Below are 20,105 nucleotides of genomic sequence, written 5' to 3' on the forward strand. Positions count from 1 at the left end.
CATGTCAGTTATTATTGCTCCATCTGCCATTTTTCGCTGTTGTTCTTGCTTGCTTACCTAGTCTGATGATTTGGTTGTGCACATCCAGACGTTAATACTGGCTGCACTTGTCTAATGCCTTTTATAATGTTGGAAACGTGGGCTGGCATATGCAAATATTGGGGGCGTACACCCCGACTGTTACGTAACAGTCGGTGTTATGTTGAGATTCGGAGGTCTTTTAAACAAATGGGATTTACATAAGAAGGAGGAAACAATGGAGTTTGAGACTCACTGTATGTCATTTCCATGTACTGAACTCTTGTTATTTAACTATGCCAAGATAAATTCAATTTTTCATTCGAGGGCACCTTTAACTTGTATTTTCATGCCCCTGGACTGATTGTTGATTATAGATTTAAAATTGCTTCATGGTCTTTTAATCAGTCAACTCTACCTGAGAACAACACAGTTTATTATACATTTAAAAAAAACAACAACAACAACTACAGCATCTGTCTCAATAAACTCAGTCAAAAATTATTGCTCCAAGTCTAAACACAAATAAATTATTATTTGCCCTTAGTGGTCCCAAAAAGTGCTTCATGTGTGCATCTTCCTCGTGATCTGAAATCTGATATGGCGGACTAATTACTACAGTCCATCTAATTCATCAAAGATGATTGAAAGATGATTTTACGTTGCATCTGTCTGTTGCAATTGTTAGCAGTCAGTCTTGTTTTGGTATCTAAGAATTTCAATCCTCAGGATATGTTCCCAAACCTTCATTCACTTGATCTAGTTCAAGCCTCAGAGCATCAAAAGTGGGACGGTCCCCTGGATCTGTTCTCCAGCAAGATCTCATGATGTTGTAAATGACCTGTGGACAATCGGGTGGTGAAGGCATTCTATAGTGTCTTTCTGCGACGAGACTATACACGTCACCAGGCTGATAACCTATAAAAGAAGATAATGGCTTCAATATACAGATTTAAATTTTAAGGTCTTTATAGCCCCCGTGAACCAAGAAGTTGCAACCGACTTTACTTCAGTGTTTTATCCCCAAGTGAATATTGAATAGGTGGCGGGGGTTTATTTTAGCAGGGAAGCGGTTAAGGAAATTCAACCCAAGCCATCAAACTGACGTCTTCAGAGAAGGATCACCATTCCAGAGTGGAAGCAAATTTTTAGATTTTAATTAAAGATTACCATGACGAACATTTTTTTTCTTTGTATTAACTTGCATGGATAAATTGTTTACCACAAGACTAGTAATGTGTACTAACAAAGTAAAGAGGGTCAATTTTGATATTTGATTTGACTTTAAGGCAAGACGCCCCAGGTGAATAGGGTGAAAAATCAGTTCACTGATTACATTAAGCATCACAAACTTTTTTATATATTAAAAGTTTTCTGACATATTATGTCTGAATATGCAAATGAGGTATTCTCTAATTAAATATGCACACATTTGCATACTCTTCCAGAACAGAAATCTGAATTCTTGTTTACCCCTTTACATTTTTACTGAAGGGATTTTTGATATCTCATTTTATCACTGCATAAATCAGAAAATACTGTCAATAAATAGAAACAACAACAACAAAAAAAATGTTTTTAGGAATAAAATGTTGTATAAAACCAGGCAAAAGATAAATGAACAATCACAAATGTAAAAAGGGATAAAAGTGTAAATTCTGGTGCTACAAAAGTGGAGATTTCTGACTCAGTCCAAGAGAAAAAAACTCAGAAAACATCACTTTAAAGATGTATATTGTAACTGAAATTTACAGATGCAAATAAATTAAGTACAATAAAATAAACACTTAAAAGTCTATTTGTGTATTTTATTTCAGTAGTCTGACAAAACACTGTGAAAAGCCAAACAGCTCAAAATCTATATTAGAATTTATAATAACAAAACATACAAAATGATTTAAAAAATTATAAATATAAATTATAAATATTTAGTTTCAAACTGAAAAAAAAAAAACAACAGGATACAACAATTAGCATGTTGAAACTGACCTGGGTAAGGCACGCCTCCACGCGTGACAATCTCATAAAGGAGAATCCCAAATGACCAGACATCGGATTTACTTGAGAAATGGCCACGACTGATAGCCTCAGGTGCGGTCCATTTATATGGTATTTTCTTGTCATCAGATACATAAACAGGCTCCTAGACATGGTAAAAGACAACTTCATTGAAAAAATTTGTGAGCTGAAGAGCACTTAAAAATGATATAAAATCACTCTCGGGATTGGTGAATTTGATGATAATGGTTCATATATGATTCTTAATATATAGCTAAGAGACATGAATGCATTTCACTGGACCATTATCAAAAAACACTGGGTCTCATTCACTAAAATGAAATCGAAGAACGAACTGATGTGACGTCATTTCGAACAAAATCAGGCCAAAATGAAGTTTGTTTTTGGAGTTCGAAACAGCTTGCCAAAACGAACTCTCAAGGCCACGATATACTTCAAACAAAGTTCTATTTCGTTCTTCGTTTAGGGGTAAAATGAAGTTCAAAATTCGTGAGCAGAGATGTACTGTAATCGAACATCTGATGCCGTCCACACTGCTGAGAGCGACGTTTAGATGAATATGTAAATATGTGCTTGCTGTGCACTTTCTTCTCAGTAACAAAATAAACAACAAAAATGAGAAAACAGCAAGCGTCTGATCATAACAACATTGATATGTTAGCACAAGCTCTGCAAATGAGCACTCCAGTCACGTTTATTTATATAGCACTTTATTCAATAGATACCAATGGTAGTATGAACTGAAGGTGTTTTGCAGCTAGAGCGAACTTTTCCTGTGAGTTCGCTTTGGCAACCCATTTCGAACTCCCAAAACGAACTTGGTTTCGGCCTGATTGATGACGTCACATCAGTTCGTTCTTCTATTTCGTTTGAAGAATATCAGGGCTCCTTTTAACTCCAACCGTTGATGTCTGTCAGTCTTATAATGCGAGTCAATGGTAACACAATTTATAAGAGTCAATAAACATGCACAGACAAATCCAAATTAAACCCTGAGGCTCATGACGGCACACTGATGTCCTAAGACATCAATGAAACGATCGGTTTGTGCAAGAAAACAAACAGTATTTATATCATTTTTTAACTCTGATACACCACTATGTCCATCTGCATTCAGCACTCGCTTAGTGAGGTCTGAACGCGCTCTGACAACTGAAGTAATGTCTAGCACTCGTTGAAGTATATGCGCGAGACATCACTGCCGTTGTGTATTAGAGGTAAAAAATTATATAAATACTGTTCGGTTTCTCGCACAAACCGATCTTTTCGTGTCTTAGGACATCAATGTGTCGTCACGAGCCGCAGGGTTTAATTTGGAATCGTCTGTGCATGTTTATTGACTCTTATAAATTGTGTTACCATTGACTCGCATCATACGACTGACAGACGGCAACGGTTGGAGTTAAAAATCATCATTTGTGTTCTACTGAAGAAACAAAGTCACCTACATCTTGGATGCACTGGGGGTAAGCAGATAAACATCAATTTTTCATTTTTGGGTGAACTATCCCATTAAGCAATCTATTGAATAAAGTGTTATATAAATAAACATGACTGGAGTGCTAATTTGCAGAGCTCGTGCTAACATACCCATGTTGTTATGAACAGACGCTTTTCTTATGCTTTCTATAAAAATGCTTGCAGTTTTCTCATTTTTGTTGTGTTTATTTTGTTAGTGCACAGCACATACATGTTCATCTAAACGTCACTCTCAGCAGTGTGGGTGGTGTCAGAATTATGATTACAGTGTATTGCTGCTCACGCATTTCGAACTTCGGTTTACCCCTAAACAAAGAACGAAAAAGAACTTCGTCTGAAGTATATCGGGGACTTAAAGGTCCCGTTTTTCGTGGTTTTTTGAAGCTTTGATTGTGTTTATAGTGTGCAATATAACATGTGTTCATGTTTCGCGTGTAAAAAAACACAGTATTTTTCACATAATTTACTTATCTGTATACCGCTGTTTCCACTGTCATAAAAACGGGCTGATGACTTCCTTGTTCTATGAAGTCCCTCCTTCAGAAATACGTAACGAGTTCTGATTGTGCCAGCGGTTCCTGTGTTGTGATTCGACAGCTCTGAGCGCACCGTGCCCGGAAAGGTCACGCCTCTTACCATAACGTGGAGATGCACGCGCTCAGTGTTATTGTAAACATGTCTTTAATTTTACCCTATCAATTTGAGCCGGAATCAGACCCGGTGATTGGACTGCGGGATGAAAATAACAGCGTTTCGACGACATGGCGACAAACACACTCCACAAACGCAACTCTTGTGTATTCCTGTGGGCGGAGGTTAGTCAAAAAACTGTTTTAGTGACGTCATTAAAGAAGGAAGTAGAGGGATGTAGTCCAAACTGGCCGTTCGATGTAGGCGACTTCTGTTAAATAAAATATCTCGCTTGGCATTGAACTTTGAGCTTTAAAATTTTACAGATTTTATTTATACTCTAACAACAACATTACACACTAACTAAAGTTTGAAACATGGGGTCACGAAGAACGTTCTCACCAGTGCTCACAATAAACAACTTTCATACAGACCCAGATTACAGACCTCTCATGAGCCAGCTGTACACGTTATTCAGAGAAACTTAAATGTAAATTCATGTGCATTACTTTTAACGTCACATTTTCCTCATTAAATGAACTGATTACTTTACATTACATCAAAAAATAAAAAAATAAACCAAATACAATTCTACTTTGTATTTATACGTTAATGTAATGGATGTTCTAGGCCTATTTATTAAAACCAAGTCAATCTCATCAAGTTAGTGTTTAAGCATTTTTATATTTATTCCAAAATAATAACTAAAGGCAGTAACAATTTGAACAATATATTTTATTTGTGTATTGATGTTCAGCTGTTCTTTTTAATAGTCAACTTAGGCTATTTCGGATCATTAGTCGTGCTCGGTAAACACTGTCCCAGATACAAAGATGTATTTTTAAAGGTGGGATCAGTAGATTTTGAAAAACGCTGTTTGGAAGTTAGTCGGGCCGACACCTACAACAAACGTGTAACCAATCAGCATTAGGGGGCGTAGCTATAACGGTTGAGAAGACAGAACAATTCAGAGGGAGATTTTAAAAGGAAAAACTGCAGAAAGAGAGATAATGAGACAATACAATCAAAAGAATATCACTGGAATGAAGGTTTATGACTGGGCAAGCTCTTTAGGACCCGCGTTAATATTAGAAAAGCTTTCCAGCGCTGGACAGAGCTAAGCATGAAGGCCTGAAAACAGATGCTGTGGCTGCTTTGATTCCGCTCCACATGTGAGTAAAACTGGGTTTTGATTGTCTGGATCTGCTGTGCTGTTGGTGACTAACAACAAACTCTTGTTTGTATTTACTCTTGTGTACTCTACATTCATTTTTTGTGATTCCTTGTCGTTCGTTCATCATCTGCGCTTTATTTTTCGTGAAGCATTTTATTGCGCGTCAGCTGTGATAAACAGACATCTGCTTTCGCATTGCGTGTGTAACAATGGCCAGATAGTGAGAGTTGTGCAGGTAAACCAATGCGCGCTGATGACCGCTAGGGAATGCGGTGTTTAGTGTCATTGTTAGTGCACTTGCCTTGCTTGCCAGCAACAACTGGGCCAGGGTTCAAGACCGACTCGGAGCAGGGTGGTTAGGATTGGAGAGTGAGTTTTGGAGGTGGAGCAATGAAGAGAGGGGTGGGTTTGTTTGGGTAAATTTCAAATATCAACAATGTCCAAAAGTGTTTTTCAGAATCTACTGATCCCACCTTTAATTTCACCAAGATGATTGCACTAAAATCCCAGCAGTCATCATGTTTTCAGCTCTTTTCAAATTTGATTTTAACATGACATGACAAAGTGGTGATATCTATATATATATATATATATATATATATATATATATATATATATATATATATATATATATATATATATATGCTGAGCTGTTTACTTACTTTTCAATTAAACTTCCCATTGACGGCATCATTTTGTCCATTCAGACTGACCGCGGAATACGCACATAAACAACAATTTATCGCACAAACCAATCATAACCAATTTCATCCATTCATAGTGCGATGGAGGCATCGCCTCCTCTCACGTGACTTTCCTCCATTCATTCTCAATTACCCACAGCATGCTTTAGGGGGTCTATTGATTTTCTATGAGGGGAGAGGAGGCAGGACTCCCAATGTAACTTCACCTGCGGGTGTCGCTGTTGGACAGTGTTCATTTAGAAAACAAGTGACTTTTAATGTCGCATTTTGTAATTTGCATTGTTATTTTTGTAATATGGATTATTTTCTCATTCTATTTTTTTGAGGAGACACTGCCTCCCTTGCCTCCTCGGAGGAAACGCCCCTGGATGAAATGTATTTAAGGTTAAATTGTATTATTTTATAATTTTATTATATAGTTTTACATATGCATTTTATAATACAATTAATGTAACATACTGTAATGTAATTATAGTCTTGTTAGGATGATATTTCATATTTATATAACTTCTTAACACAAAGCCGTACAAAGAGCTTTTTTTGTGTGTACGAGTGCTTTCAGCTGTTCCTAAATTTTTTTGTCGTAAATTTTTGGTGAATATTGATTTGTTCTTAAAATCGTTCCTATGTACATTTCACACACAAATATGTGCGTACACATGCTTAGTGAATAAGACCCACTGTTCCCGATAGCCTATTTCCATAAAGCAGGAAGCAAATGTCCCTATAAACAAATTCAGTGCTTGAAGTTGCCGTTATTCATTTCAAATTACATGACAAAAATTGTAGTTAGTAACATAATACACATTATACACCTAATATGCAAATTGTGAAGTCATTTAAAAAAATAATCAGCATTTCTTGTTTGCTCACCTTAATGACTCGAGCTAGGCCAAAATCAGCAATTTTGCAGAGATAGCCCTCTCCGACTAGAACATTTCTTGCAGCAAGGTCTCGATGAATACTGTGATGTGCCTCTAAATATGCCATCCCATCTGCTACTTGAGCTGCCATGTCAATCAAAGACTCCATTTCCAAAAATTGACCCTCTCCACCTGAATATAAAATTGAGAACTTGAGACAGCATAATCACACGCACAAGAAAAATCTTTAATATTAGAGTAACACATTCACTTAAATGTAAGACATCAATAGTGGACAGTGACACTGACTTCTGAGGAAATTAAGCAGGTCGCCCTTCTCTATTAGTTCTGTGATGATATAAAATGGGATGGAGGAAGTACAGACAGCAAAGAGTGCAATCAGGTGCCTGTGACGCAGACGCTTCAAGATCTGCACCTCCAAATGAAATTCCTTCTCCACCACAGCATCTGTGGTAAAAAAAAGAAAAGAATATTAAAAGACAAAAATATTATTTATTATTGTATTTATTTAGTAAAAATATATGTATTTTATTTTTATTTATAAAAATATATTTTGTATTTATTAGATAAAAATATTTTATTATTTTATAAAACAGTTAGTTCCTGTCCTTGATTCAATAGTTTTATTCACAATAAAACACGGCTATGACCGCTTCACCCAACGGTTCTGTGTATCACTACACAACACCCTTAGCAACCACTCTTAATCAACGTAAAGTGTTTGTTCTCAATTGATATTGTTCATTGAAGCTTACTGTATTAGTAGAAGAGTATTGTGCATTCAGATGTAGCATTTTCCTTCAGGTCAGTCCTATGTTCATAATAAAAAATCTGTTTAAAGGTGCTAAAGAGGTTCTTTTTGTCGACTGAGTTTTTTAAATGAGCTCATGGGTAAGAACAACCCCCCTCCTTCACAGCTCATTTAGAGGGAACGCCTCCCAAAACTCGTGCACGAGTATCGGAACACGAGTGTTTACCACCGGCATTCGCTGTGTTATTAAGCCGGGCACACATTTAACGACTAGCTAAAACATTCTCTCATGCTCAACATACAGCGATTGTTTCCTGCTCCTGAAGCAGATTTATATACTTTCACATGGAATTTGAACACCGACTGTAATCGCAGACTGAAAGCAAATGGCTCTGACTGGACGCGTTTGAGCGTGATCAGTCATAAGTATCAATTTACATTCATAATCGGCCTTACAATCGTTAAGTGTGGCCTTACAATCATTAAGGATTCATTATGTTGGACTCACTGCAGGTGACTCATAATCTGCAGTTGTTAGGCTACTCCTGTCTCCTGACAAAAACATTGCATGCAGCGCCTGTGGAGTGTGGAAAGTTACTGGAGCGCGCAGCCGCGCGTCTCTCACATGGATCGTCATGGCAGTGATTGACAAGCCAGAGGACCAATCCGCGCATGTCTCTCACAAGGAACGTCATGGCAGTGATTGACAAGCCAGAGGGCCAATCGTTTACGCGATGATCGCGTAAACGATTGGCTGATGTTTTTAAGGCCCTACCTCGTGCACAGATGATGTATATTAATATTATTACTTTCAGTGCACCTAATAAATAGTCTTTTATCAGTTAGTAAAGACAGTTTCAAGTAATATTGCAAAAATGTATAAAACAAAACATCCTCTTTAGCACCTTTAAATGTCCGATGTATTATCTTGTCCTTTTAACAGTTACGGGGTTTTCCCTTGACTGACAGCGCTAGTCAAAGCATTTGTCAACTGCATCTTGTTTTGTTTTCACAACAATTCAGTCTTTTCAATGTAAAAGTCTTCGCCACTGACTGACACACTCATAAATCTAATGGCGTAATAAATGTAACTGCTGTTGCTGTTCACGGTCAGCTACTAGTTTTTCCGGCGGAAGGAAGGCTTTTAGTGAAACTTTACTTCATGAAAGTTGCATTGATACATATTTTTGGCTTTAATATTTGTATAGTGTGGTAATCGTTTTATAAAAGCAATAAGGTACTCAAGGCTAGTGCTGTATTGCTCCGCTTCACGTCGTACCTAACAACGCCCTTCAGCCGTGCATTATTCACGATACAGCACAGCCTCTCGTACCTTATTGCTTACTTATCTTAATTAGCATTAGCATTGTTTTAAACAATCACTGAACTTTGTTAGATTTATGCTTTAAACAAGAAAAAAAATACTAATGATATAAGAAGTCATTATAAAGTAAATTTATCTTGTTTTAAAGTTTAGATTTTTTATTATTGAAGAACAAAACAAAAGTGTATACTGAAATGTATCTGTAGTACAGCATTTATTCCACATCATTCCTTTTTCTGCTTGAGGTATTCAGTTGCAGATTTACTAGTGTAATGTTGAGGATGTGCATGACTTACATTTACCTCACCAGCAATGTGTGCAGTGTACAATCAGAAACCGCTGGTTGTTAAAATTGTAAGGTATTTATGCCCTAAGGCTGCAAAGCAGGTGGTTGCCTTCATAAGGATGGATTTATTTTGTTTGAATTATGCAGCTGATTTTTGCCCAATGTCACATTACTCATTTACATCCAAAAATTGCCTATACATGTCATGCTTCAGTTCCTTCCCTGAAGGAAATTCCGGAACACTGTAACTAGCAAAAGCAAGAAATCCCAGCAGATCCCGTGGTTCTGTCTGGAGTATTGTGTATCTAACTTTTGAAGTGTTTTTTCTTGAGAAAAGGTGGTTCAAACACTTGTGTTGAATTTTCTATGTGCTTATGAAAGTGTAAGTGTTTAATTGTTTAATTCCATACATATATCTTATAATGAGGCATAAAGCTCTTTTGATCCAGTGCATTAACCTGTGGTCTTAAATGTGCATTGAAAATTGCCAGCTGATAAAACCTATGATCCAGGGACCATATTCATATAACATCTAAGGCTAAATGAGAGGCCTGTAGTCTACTTTTTTGTAGTGAGTATACTATGATTTTTTCCCTCCCTGCCTCATACTCACCCATCCCAGAACGACAACCCATAAGCAACACCACACTCACTAATGCATAGTATGCTTCTGATCTAGGCTACATGTAATTGAGAGCATTTTGAAAGACTGCTTATGTGTGTGTTATCAACATGCCAATTTATTATAAGCAACACAAGACTTTAACAGTCAATGACATTTAAAGCTGGAGAGACTGGACTGATTTTTACTGTTTAGTGTCAATCACCATCTAACTCATCTAGTTAAGATCTACATTTAGCCTTAGGTGTTATATGAATATGGTCCTTGGATCATAGGTTTTATCAGCTGGCAATTTTCAATGCACATTTATCATAGCCGTATAATGGGAATCAGTACATTAATATTGAAGGTTAAAACGAACCTTTATTTATTTTATTTTTTTACAAACTTAAATTACACTTAAAGCTGCTGTAGGTAACTTTTGTAAAAAAAAATATTTTTTACATATTTGTTAAACCTGACATTATGTCCTGACAGTAGAATATGAGACAGATAATCTGTGAAAAAATCAAGCTCCTCTGGCTCCTCCCAGTGGTCCTATTGCCATTTGCAGAAATACACCGCTCCCGGTAAGAAACAACCAATCAGAGCCAGGAGGAGTGTCTTAGCAGTGTCAATCAATCAAGCTCGCGTGCGCGCTGATCACACTCCTGTCATGCACAGTGTACAGGCGTCAAATTCAAGATTACCGGTGTGCCGCAGCTTTGCTTATGGCGAAATAAAACGATGTTATATGCAAAGGACCACCCTGAAATCTACAAGAAATGCCATACATAATTTGTCAGTCCTGTTTTGAAATTATCTTAGTTGTGTAGTTCTTAAAAAATTAAACAAATCAAGCAGGGATACTTACTTGTCAAGCAGAAATGTGGCTGACTCTGCATCGGTTTTTAATCCGTTCAGGACACGTAGCTCCCTCCACCTCGGAAAAGCCGCTCCGATATTTACCCTCGTTTTATTTCGGGCTCTATCTAATTCTTTCTTTTTGGCTTTTTTATCATCGTCATCTGTCTTTTTCCGTTTACCCGTCTTTATTTTATGAGCAGGTGCCACTCGAGGAATTGGCAGTTTGGATTGTTTTTCCGCCATAAGCAAAGCTGCGGCACACCGGTAATCTTGAAGCCTGTATGCGCTGGCGCTGTGTATGGGAGGGGTGAGATCAGCGCGCACGCGAGCTTGATTGATTGACACTGCTAAGACACTCCTCCTGGCTCTGATTGGTTGTTTCTTACCGGGAGCGGTGCATTTCTGCAAATGGCAATAGGACCACTGGGAGGAGCCAGAGGAGCTTGATTTTTTCACAGATTATCTGTCTCATATTCTACTGTCAGGACATAATGTCAGGTTTAACAAATATGTAAAAAAATTTTTTTTACAAAAGTTACCTACAGCAGCTTTAAGGAAAAGTTTATAATAATAAATTTATAACAGGCCTACTAACTTTAAAATTATTTCTACTCCAATTCGTTTTTTTAAATATAAACATTTAAATGATGGTTGTCAACTTGATGGATTTATTCAAACATGCATTATATAGGCAATTAAAGAACATAAAAAAATATAATTAATATGTAATATGGTGCATACATTCAGCTAAATGCTTGTCTCTAGAGTTCATTTTTCTAGCTGACTAACGAGTTTATTAATATGTTTGTTCACTAGCTTTTTTATTATCATCTTTCCGCAGTTGTACTGAGTTACACTGAGTAAGCGATTACACGAGACATAATATGGATTTCAGTAAGTTGTTCTGTATGTTCATTCATGTTTATTTCATGCTGTAACTGTTATTAAAGCGGATCAGTTCACGTGCGCGTCAGGCTGCCGCTTCTCTTGAACTGAGGCTACAGCGATCTGTCACGCCACATTAAAGAATGCCAAATCCATATCCTCTCACTTTTTTAAGTGGATATACGGAAATCCTTGACCTTTCCTAGTGGGTGTAAGGCATACAGTGGGTACGGAAAGTATTCAGACCCCCTTACATTTTTCACTCTTTGTTATATTGCAGACATTTGCTAAAATCATTTAAGTTCATTTTTTTCCTCATTAATGTACACACAGCACCCCATATTGACAGAAAAACACAGAATTGTTGACATTTTTGCAGATTTATTAAAAAAGAAAAACTGAAATATCACATGGTCCTAAGTATTCAGACCCTTTGCTCAGTATTTAGTAGAAGCACCCTTTTGATCTAATACAGCCATGAGTCTTTTTGGGAAAGATGCAACAAGTTTTTCACACCTGGATTTGGGGATCCTTTGCCATTCCTCCTTGCAGATCCTCTCTAGTTCTGTCAGGTTGGATGGTAAATGTTGGTGGACAGCCATTTTTAGGTCTCTCCAGAGATGCTCAATTGGGTTTAAGTCAGGGCTCTGGCTGGGCCATTCAAGACCAGTCACGGAGTTGTTGTGAAGCCACTCCTTCGTTATTTTAGCTGTGTGCTTAGGGTCATTGTCTTGTTGGAAGGTAAACCTTCGGCCCAGTCTGAGGTCCTGAGCACTCTGGAGAAGGCTTTCTTCCAGGATATCCCTGTACTTGGCCACATTCATCTTTCCCTCGATTGCAACCAGTTGTCCTGTCCCTGCAGCTGAAAAACACGCCCACAGCATGATGCTGCCACCACCATGCTTCACTGTTGGGACTGTATTGGACAGGTGATGAGCAGTGCCTGGTTTTCTCCACACATACCGCTTAGAATTAAGGCCAAAAAGTTCTATCTTGGTCTCATCAGACCAGAGAATCTTATTTCTCACCATCTTGGAGTCCTTCAGGTGTTTTTTAGTAAACTCCATGCGGGCTTTCATGTGTCTTGCACTGAGGAGAGGCTTCCGTCAGGCCACTCTGCTATAAAGCCCCGACTGGTGGAGGGCTGCAGTGATGGTTGACTTTCTACAACTTTCTCCCATCTCCCGACTGCATCTCTGGAGCTCAGCCACAGTGATCTTTGGGTTCTTCTTTACCTCTCTCACCAAGGCTCTTCTCCCCCGATAGCTCAGTTTGGCCGGACGGCCAGCTCTAGGAAGGGTTCTGGTCGTCCCAAACGTCTTCCATTTAAGGATTATGGAGGCCACTGTGCTCATAGGAACCTTAAGTGCAGCAGAAATTGTTTTGTAACCATGGCCAGATCTGTGCCTTGCCACAATTCTGTCTCTGAGCTCTTCAGGCAGTTCCTTTGACCTCATGATTCTCATTTGCTCTAACATGCACTGTGAGCTGTAAGGTCTTATATAGACAGGTGTGTGGCTTTCCTAATCAAGTCCAATCAGTATAATCAAAAACAGCTGGACTCAAATGAAGGTGTAGAACCATCTCAAGGATGATCAGAAGAAATGGACAGCACCTGAGTTAAATATATGAGTGTCACAGCAAACGGTCTGAATACTTAAGACCATGTGATATTTCAGTTTTTCTTTTTTAATAAATCTGCAAAAATGTCAACAATTCTGTGTTTTTCTGTCAATATGGGGTGCTGTGTGTACATTAATGAGGAAAAAAATGAACTTAAATGATTTTAGCAAATGGCTGCAATATAACAAAGAGTGAAAAATTTAAGGGGGTCTGAATACTTTCCGTACCCGCTGTATAACCGCATATCACGTAGACTACACCACTGGGGAATCCCCTACGGAGAAATTGTGGGGCCCCACAAAATTGCGTGCTTTGCATGGTGTGTAAACACTACTCTTTAGAATGAATTATGCGCAGAGATTGTGTAAATTTCTTAATTTAAATCTTTAGACTTTCTCACCACTGCAGTATAGAGATTTAACTACAGGTAACAAAATCTAATTCATTTCACATTCAAAAACAGCCAGAATTTCTTTCGGATAAAAAGAAAAAGCTCAAATGCAAAGTTGAAACTTGGTCTATGGCTTAAAGGATCATTTCACTTCAGAATTAAAGGTGCTCTAAGCGATGTCACGCGTTTTTAGGCCAAAACATTTTTTGTCACATACAGCAAACATCTCCTCACTATCCACTAGCTGCCTGTCCCCTGAACACACTGTAAAAAAACGCGGTCTCTGTAGTCGCCACAAGCTCCGAAAACGGCAATAAAAACAAACTGGTGCAGCCTGGACCATGAATCATAATAAACACACTCCAGCCAATAACCGACAAGAATGATTTTAAATGCGCGTTCATGACTGTTTCAGGAAGCACGGAGGGGAGGAGGAGGAGGAGGAGGAGGGAGGGTCTAGCTAGCCTCTGTTTTGTTTGACAACACTTCGTACGTCAACAGGAAGTTACTCCACCCAGGACCACTTAGAGCACCTTTAAAATTTCCTGATAATTTAGTCATCCCCATATCATCCAAGATGTTTGTCTTTCTTTCTTCAGTCAGAAAGAAATTAAGGTTTTTGATGAAAACATTCCTGGATTTTTCTCCATATAGTGGAATTCACTGGGGTTCACTGGGTTGAAGGTCCTAAATTCCATTTCAGTGCAGCTTCAAAGAGCTCTACACGTTTCCAGATGAGGAATAAGGGTCTTATCTAGTTAAACGATCGGTCAAAAAAAAAAAAAAAGAAAAAGATACACTTTTTAACCATAGATGCTTGTCTTGCACTAGTCTCCACTTCATGCATTACGTAATCACGTTATAATGACGTAGGGGGAAGTACCGATTTAATGCGTTTACAAAGAAAACATGCAAAGACTAAGTCAAATGCCCTTTACCAAAAAAAGGTAAAACAACGATGTTGGATGATTTTGAAGTTGGAGGAGAAAATGAGATGGAGTTTTTCTGTTTTCTGTTTACATCACGCTTGACCTTTCCAACATGATTATGTAAGTCGTGGACAGTAGTGCAAGACGACCATTTGTGGGGGTTTTTTTTGGAAAATGACCAATCGTTTCACTAGATAAGACCCTTATTCCTCACCTGTGAAAAGCCCTTTGAAGCTGCACTGAAACTACATTTTGGACCTTCAACCTGCTGATAACTGTTGAAGTCCACTATATGGAGAATCCTGGAATGTTTTCCTCAAATACCTTAATTTCTTTTCGACTGAAGAATGACATGAACATCTTGGATGACATGGGAGTGAGTAAATTATCAGGAAATTTTAATTCTGAAGTGAACTGATCCTTTAAGTCTGTGACACACCAAGCAGATGTCAAAGAACTAGCGGCGACGAAAAGCTGACTATGTTGTCACCTCGCATCGATTGCGGCTGGGCCAAAAAGCTGCACTTGAACACACCAAAAGAACTACAGCCGGCTGCCATCTAGCATGTGTGTTCTGCACCTGCATGTAAGCAAATATCTGTCTATATCATCATTCCAAAACCATTTTGAATATCAATCACGCTGATCACTTTCTTCATTCCAAGCGGCTCATGTTGTAAAATATTCTTGTATTGGAATGCTCGGGTAAGATGACGTAAAAATGGAACAGCCTTCTGTCTAGTCCGTCTTGACTTCTTTGCTTACTTTTGCAACATTTACATTCTTTTTTTTTTCAGCTTTGCTCTGTGGCACTTCTAGCTATGAGCTCACCAGTTTTCTTGAGGATTTTGATGGCCACTTTAGTCTGATTTCTCCACATGCCACTGTAAACGTCAGCAAAGTGGCCACCACCCAGCTTCTTTCCAAGGGTAAATTCTTCTTTAGGCAGCTCCCATTCATCGTCTGTGGAGGGTGACAGACCCTGCACCTGAGGCTTATTCTACAGGAAGTTGAGTCAGAGGTGTCAGGAAGTAAGTACAAAAATGAATTGCTTTTTATCACAGCTATATATACACGTCCCATATTTACTAGGTTAGATGCTTTACAATCAGACATCAGGATGTTTCTTGATGTTGGGAAATATTTTCTATAGCTAATGAAAACAGACAGAAGCCGATGTTCTTAAAAAAAATGGAGAACCTCTTTCAATCACTTCCTCATATGACAAAACTGAAAGAGAGCGTGTGAATAAGGGAGATAACATAAACAAGCATAAGAGAGGAGGGTGAGGAAAAATGGACTGAGAAAGAGTGTCTCACCCGAATACAGGGTTGATTCAGTTTGTCTGAAGTGGATAATGGGTGAGTTCGATAATATTCAACCACCTCTAATACACTGGCGAATGTAGGAGACGGATCCACATAGAACTGACCACTAGTCTGGTAGATCTTGAAGTGTTTTGCTTTGTCCTGTGTCCTCACTAAGATAGAAGATTCAGAACTTCAGTCTCCAATTACAGCTTTAAGGATATATGCTGTGACAAACTCACACACCTGAGATCACGAAGCCCATGCTGTCACTCTCACTAATTCGCACAAGGAAGGATCCATTATCATTTCCTGGTAACATGAGGTTACTCTGTGCTTCAGAACGACTCATCTTTCCAAAAAACCACCTAAAGATACAGAAAAACACACAGATCGTACAATACAGGGTACAGCTGATAGCACAGGTGTTTAATAATGTATAAATAATAGGTGATCATCCACTATTCAATTCACATTCCTGAAATCAGATCTGTTTCTCATTCTCATTCACCAAACTCATTCACAAAATAGTCTGAAAGATTCATTTACGAATCAGACTAATCAGTTTCTTTCAATCAGCTGTGTTTCAGTTCACTCAGTAAAGGGCCATTCACACCAAGGGCTATACAGTTTTAATAAACATTGTAATTCTTTGAGAATAGGGAAGTCCACATCACGGCTACAGCAATAATGACACAGAAAATCAATATCGGTGAAGTCACTTTCATTGCATATTTCCATCCTACTTTAAAGAGCTTGAGCATTTAAAGCATCAGACGACACTACTGCAGTGCACACTTAAAATAAACAGAACAATATCATCTATTGGTGTGATGCTATTATAATTATCTTTATAGTTGTTATTGTGAACAGGCCTTAAAGGGTTAGTTTACCCAAAAATGAAATTTCTGTCATTAATTTCTCACCCTCATGTCATTCCAAATCAGTAAGACCTTCATTCATCTTCGGAACACAAATTAAGATATTTTTGATGAAATCCAAAAGCTTTCTGACCTACCAGAAAGGTACTGAAGACATCGTTAAAACAGTTCATGTGACTGCAGTGGATCAACCTTAATGTTAGGAAGCGACGAGAATACTTTTTGTGCACAAAAATAACAACTTTATTCAAAAATTTCTTCTCTTTCCTGTCAGTCTTCTACACAGTTGACACAGTGAACACAGTGCAGCGCTTCCGGGTTCTATGTCAGAATGCCGGCTCAGTATTGGGCGACGCTGTTCACGTGAGCAGCTCACGACTCATGCGTGTAATCCTGATGCAGGAGCCGGCCAATAATGCAGCAGCGTTCTGATGTAGAAACCCAGAAGTGCTGCACTGTGTTTACTATGTGAACAGTGTAGGAGACTGACACTGTACTGAACCCCTGTAGTCACATGGACTATTTTAACGATGTCTTTACTACCTTTCTGGGCCTTGAAATTGATTATGACGTTGCAGTCTACAGGGATGTCAGCAAGCTCTCAGATTTCATCAAAAATATCTTAATTTGTGTTCTGAAGATGAACGAAGGTCTTACAGGTTTGGAACAACATGAGGGTGAGTAATTAATGACAGAAATTTCATTTTTGGGTGAACTAACCCTTTAGTCCTTCACAGCTGTTATCAGCTCACTGGAGGAAAACATTATCAGTGAATAACAACTTACATTTTTGTCCTTACTTTACCCAAAGCTTCAGAAGACTTGGTGTGTATTAAGCAATGTTATGATATTTCTATTGTACTGTTGCATTCTTTTTGAAAATTGACAGATTAAAGGTGCAATATGTAAGAATTTTGCAGTAAATATCCAAAAACTACTAGGTCAGTGGTATATATTTTGTTCACTTACAATATGTTTGGAACTATTTGTAAATAGTGAGAAAATTGCAATTTTACGTGTGAGGAGTCGCCTGTCAATTGCGTCATACCCGCGTTACCCTCAGTTTCCGGTTTTATTTTGTAGAAACCACAGAAACACCAAAGACGCTTTAATATATTACATGTTTTAATAGGTAAGAGAACAACTGTTTTGATATATTTATAGACAGAAAACTAATTATTGTTATATAGCTCAACATGTTTAGTCTTATTGTTTAAATCAAATTTTCTTGATTTTTTGTGAGTACCATGCTTTACCATGCCTTAGAGAAAAACACTATTTAGTGATGTAGCTAACATAGCATAATCAGATGCAGCTTTATTTTTAGTACCAGTAATACAGCATTTTCTCCATCATACAATACGTTTTAAAATAAATTGCATGCCATTTATCAACACAAGTCATCCAGCATTTAATATGATATTCTAATATTGATCAAGCTTAATGCAGAGTTTATAGGTGCGTTCACGCGGCCTCGTAATTCCTGTAGTTACGAGATTCTAGCTTGTAAAAAGTGTTCACGTCCTCGTAGAGCTCGTAATTAGAATTTGTAAGCTGGGAGATTTCTGAAAGCTCCTAGATGTACCACCTGACCGCTGTAGATTCATACGTGTTAATAGTGGTACCATGGAAACGCATAATTCCCAGTCCAAGGACGTGAACAGTTCCGAATATAACATCACGTGTTGTCATCTCAAGATTCCGGTAAAAACAAGGTGACGTGAACGCAGCATAACAAGTGTCTCACAGCAGCCACTGAGCGAACGCACAGAGTAACATTATAACATTTTCAACACAATTAAATGTATCTAATATGATAAACAGAGCTGCGTTACCTCATACTCGTGACTGGAAAAGGCAACCGCACCGAAACGGCACCGGCGACTGCGACATAATAAAAGTTCCGCTGCTCGTGAGGCGTGTGTTGCGCAATCGCTCCAGCGGCCTCGTTCAGCTCCCACAGCACTCGGCCCTGCTCTGCTTCATACTACAGTAACATTAATAATCGCATCCATGAACATGATTTCTGAGTCATATCCCAATTCGTTTCCACCGGCCGTTGAGGTGAAGACCACATGTCCCAAGATTCCGCGCTCAAATTTGGCGCCATCAAGCTACGCATTTGTTTTGAATAGGCCTCTAGCGCAGTGAATCTCAACCTTTTTTGAGTATTGGACCCCCGTCATATTTGGAACTGTCCTCAGGACCCCAGAATAAAATTGGCACACTGGTATCATTAATGTCTTTGTGACGACCAAATGCAATTGAGTGTAATTTACTACTATGTTAGTTGACTTGTCCTATATTTAGTCATATTGTCAGTTATATTATACATAAAAATTCATATTCAGATATTTTATAAGGACCCCCTGACATGTCAAAGACCACTAGGGGTCCTGGTTGAGAAACACTGCTCTAGCGGACAGAAAATCTTACATATTGCACCTTTAAGTATGTATTTGGGAATGGTACGGATCAAAAAAAAAAAAAAAAGAAAAAAAAAAAAAAAGTTGTACGGGTAAATGTTAGAATTTTTATTTCCGGGAGAACTATCCCTTTAAATCGTCTGTACGTGGTGGCACCCAGTACAAAAGTCCGATATCAAAGGTGAGATACTAAGATTAGACTTTTAATTGCGTCCCAGATTAGGCTATTTGCTGGAAATCCAACTCTATTAAAATATCTAAGTCGTCTTGGAGAACCTAACGTTATTTATGATTATGTAAAGATAGATTATTATGATGGCCAGCAACATTTACAATAAATATTCTTGAAATGCTTATATTTCATACAATAGTGACACTGAAATGAAGATTGTTAGAAGTTAGAGACTGAACTGTTGTAGCTTAAGTGAACATTCCTCCTTTTGACACTACAGGATAAAGATAGTGTTAACAAACTACTTTTCAGAAGTAGCTTGGACACTCACGGTTGAGACTGTATAGATTCCGCTCGCGCCACATAATTGAACGGAACAAAACCGGTTTCCCCGCGGCCGAATGAGTCGAGTTTCCTCGCACTCCACCAGTCACCGGAACGGTTGATAATCTCAAATATATCACCAGCTTTGAACGACAGCTCCTGTCCGTCGCGTGCCTCAAAGTCCCACAGAGCAGTGTAAATATCAGCACCATTCTCCACTACTGTCTTCGGAGGTCGAGGTGGAGGCTGCGGCTGCGGCTCGTAACGAGATCCGCCCGTGCAGCCACTGTCAGATTTCACGCTGTTTTCTCCATCGCCCTTTGGGGGCCCGAATATTTTGTCCCACAATGTCTTAAGACATGGGCAAGATTTCCTCAAACAATCCCCCATGAGATAAAACTGTCCCGCGAGACACCTGCTCTAGTGGATT

General features: G+C 38.4%; 1 protein-coding gene across 1 annotated transcript; it reads right to left on the reverse strand.

Moving 5' to 3' along the window:
• Nucleotides 1-241: 241 nt before the first annotated feature.
• Nucleotides 242-20,065, reverse strand: ptk6b (PTK6 protein tyrosine kinase 6b). Its single transcript, XM_048178285.1, has 8 exons — nucleotides 19,683-20,065; nucleotides 16,119-16,240; nucleotides 15,885-16,045; nucleotides 15,397-15,565; nucleotides 7,197-7,355; nucleotides 6,898-7,079; nucleotides 2,008-2,161; nucleotides 242-936 (listed from the first exon to the last, which is right to left on the reverse strand). The coding sequence occupies exons 1-8, from the start codon at nucleotides 20,063-20,065 to the stop codon at nucleotides 737-739; spliced, it is 1,530 nt and encodes a 509-aa protein (XP_048034242.1). The 3' UTR covers nucleotides 242-736.
• Nucleotides 20,066-20,105: the final 40 nt, after the last annotated feature.

Source organism: Megalobrama amblycephala, linkage group LG24 (genome assembly GCF_018812025.1).
Source record: "Megalobrama amblycephala isolate DHTTF-2021 linkage group LG24, ASM1881202v1, whole genome shotgun sequence".
NCBI lineage: Eukaryota > Metazoa > Chordata > Actinopteri > Cypriniformes > Xenocyprididae > Megalobrama > Megalobrama amblycephala.

Bases quoted from the DNA above. Each gene is read 5' to 3' on its own strand.
- ptk6b (XM_048178285.1), bottom strand. From the start codon at position 20,065: ATGGGGGATTGTTTGAGGAAATCTTGCCCATGTCTTAAGACATTGTGG. The intron at 16,046-16,118 runs GTGTGTGAGTTT...CTTCTATCTTAG, and splicing joins CATGGGCTTCGTGATCTCAG to TGAGGACACAGGACAAAGCA. The intron at 2,162-6,897 runs GTGAGCAAACAA...TACCATGTCTAG, and splicing joins GCCTAGCTCGAGTCATTAAG to GAGCCTGTTTATGTATCTGA.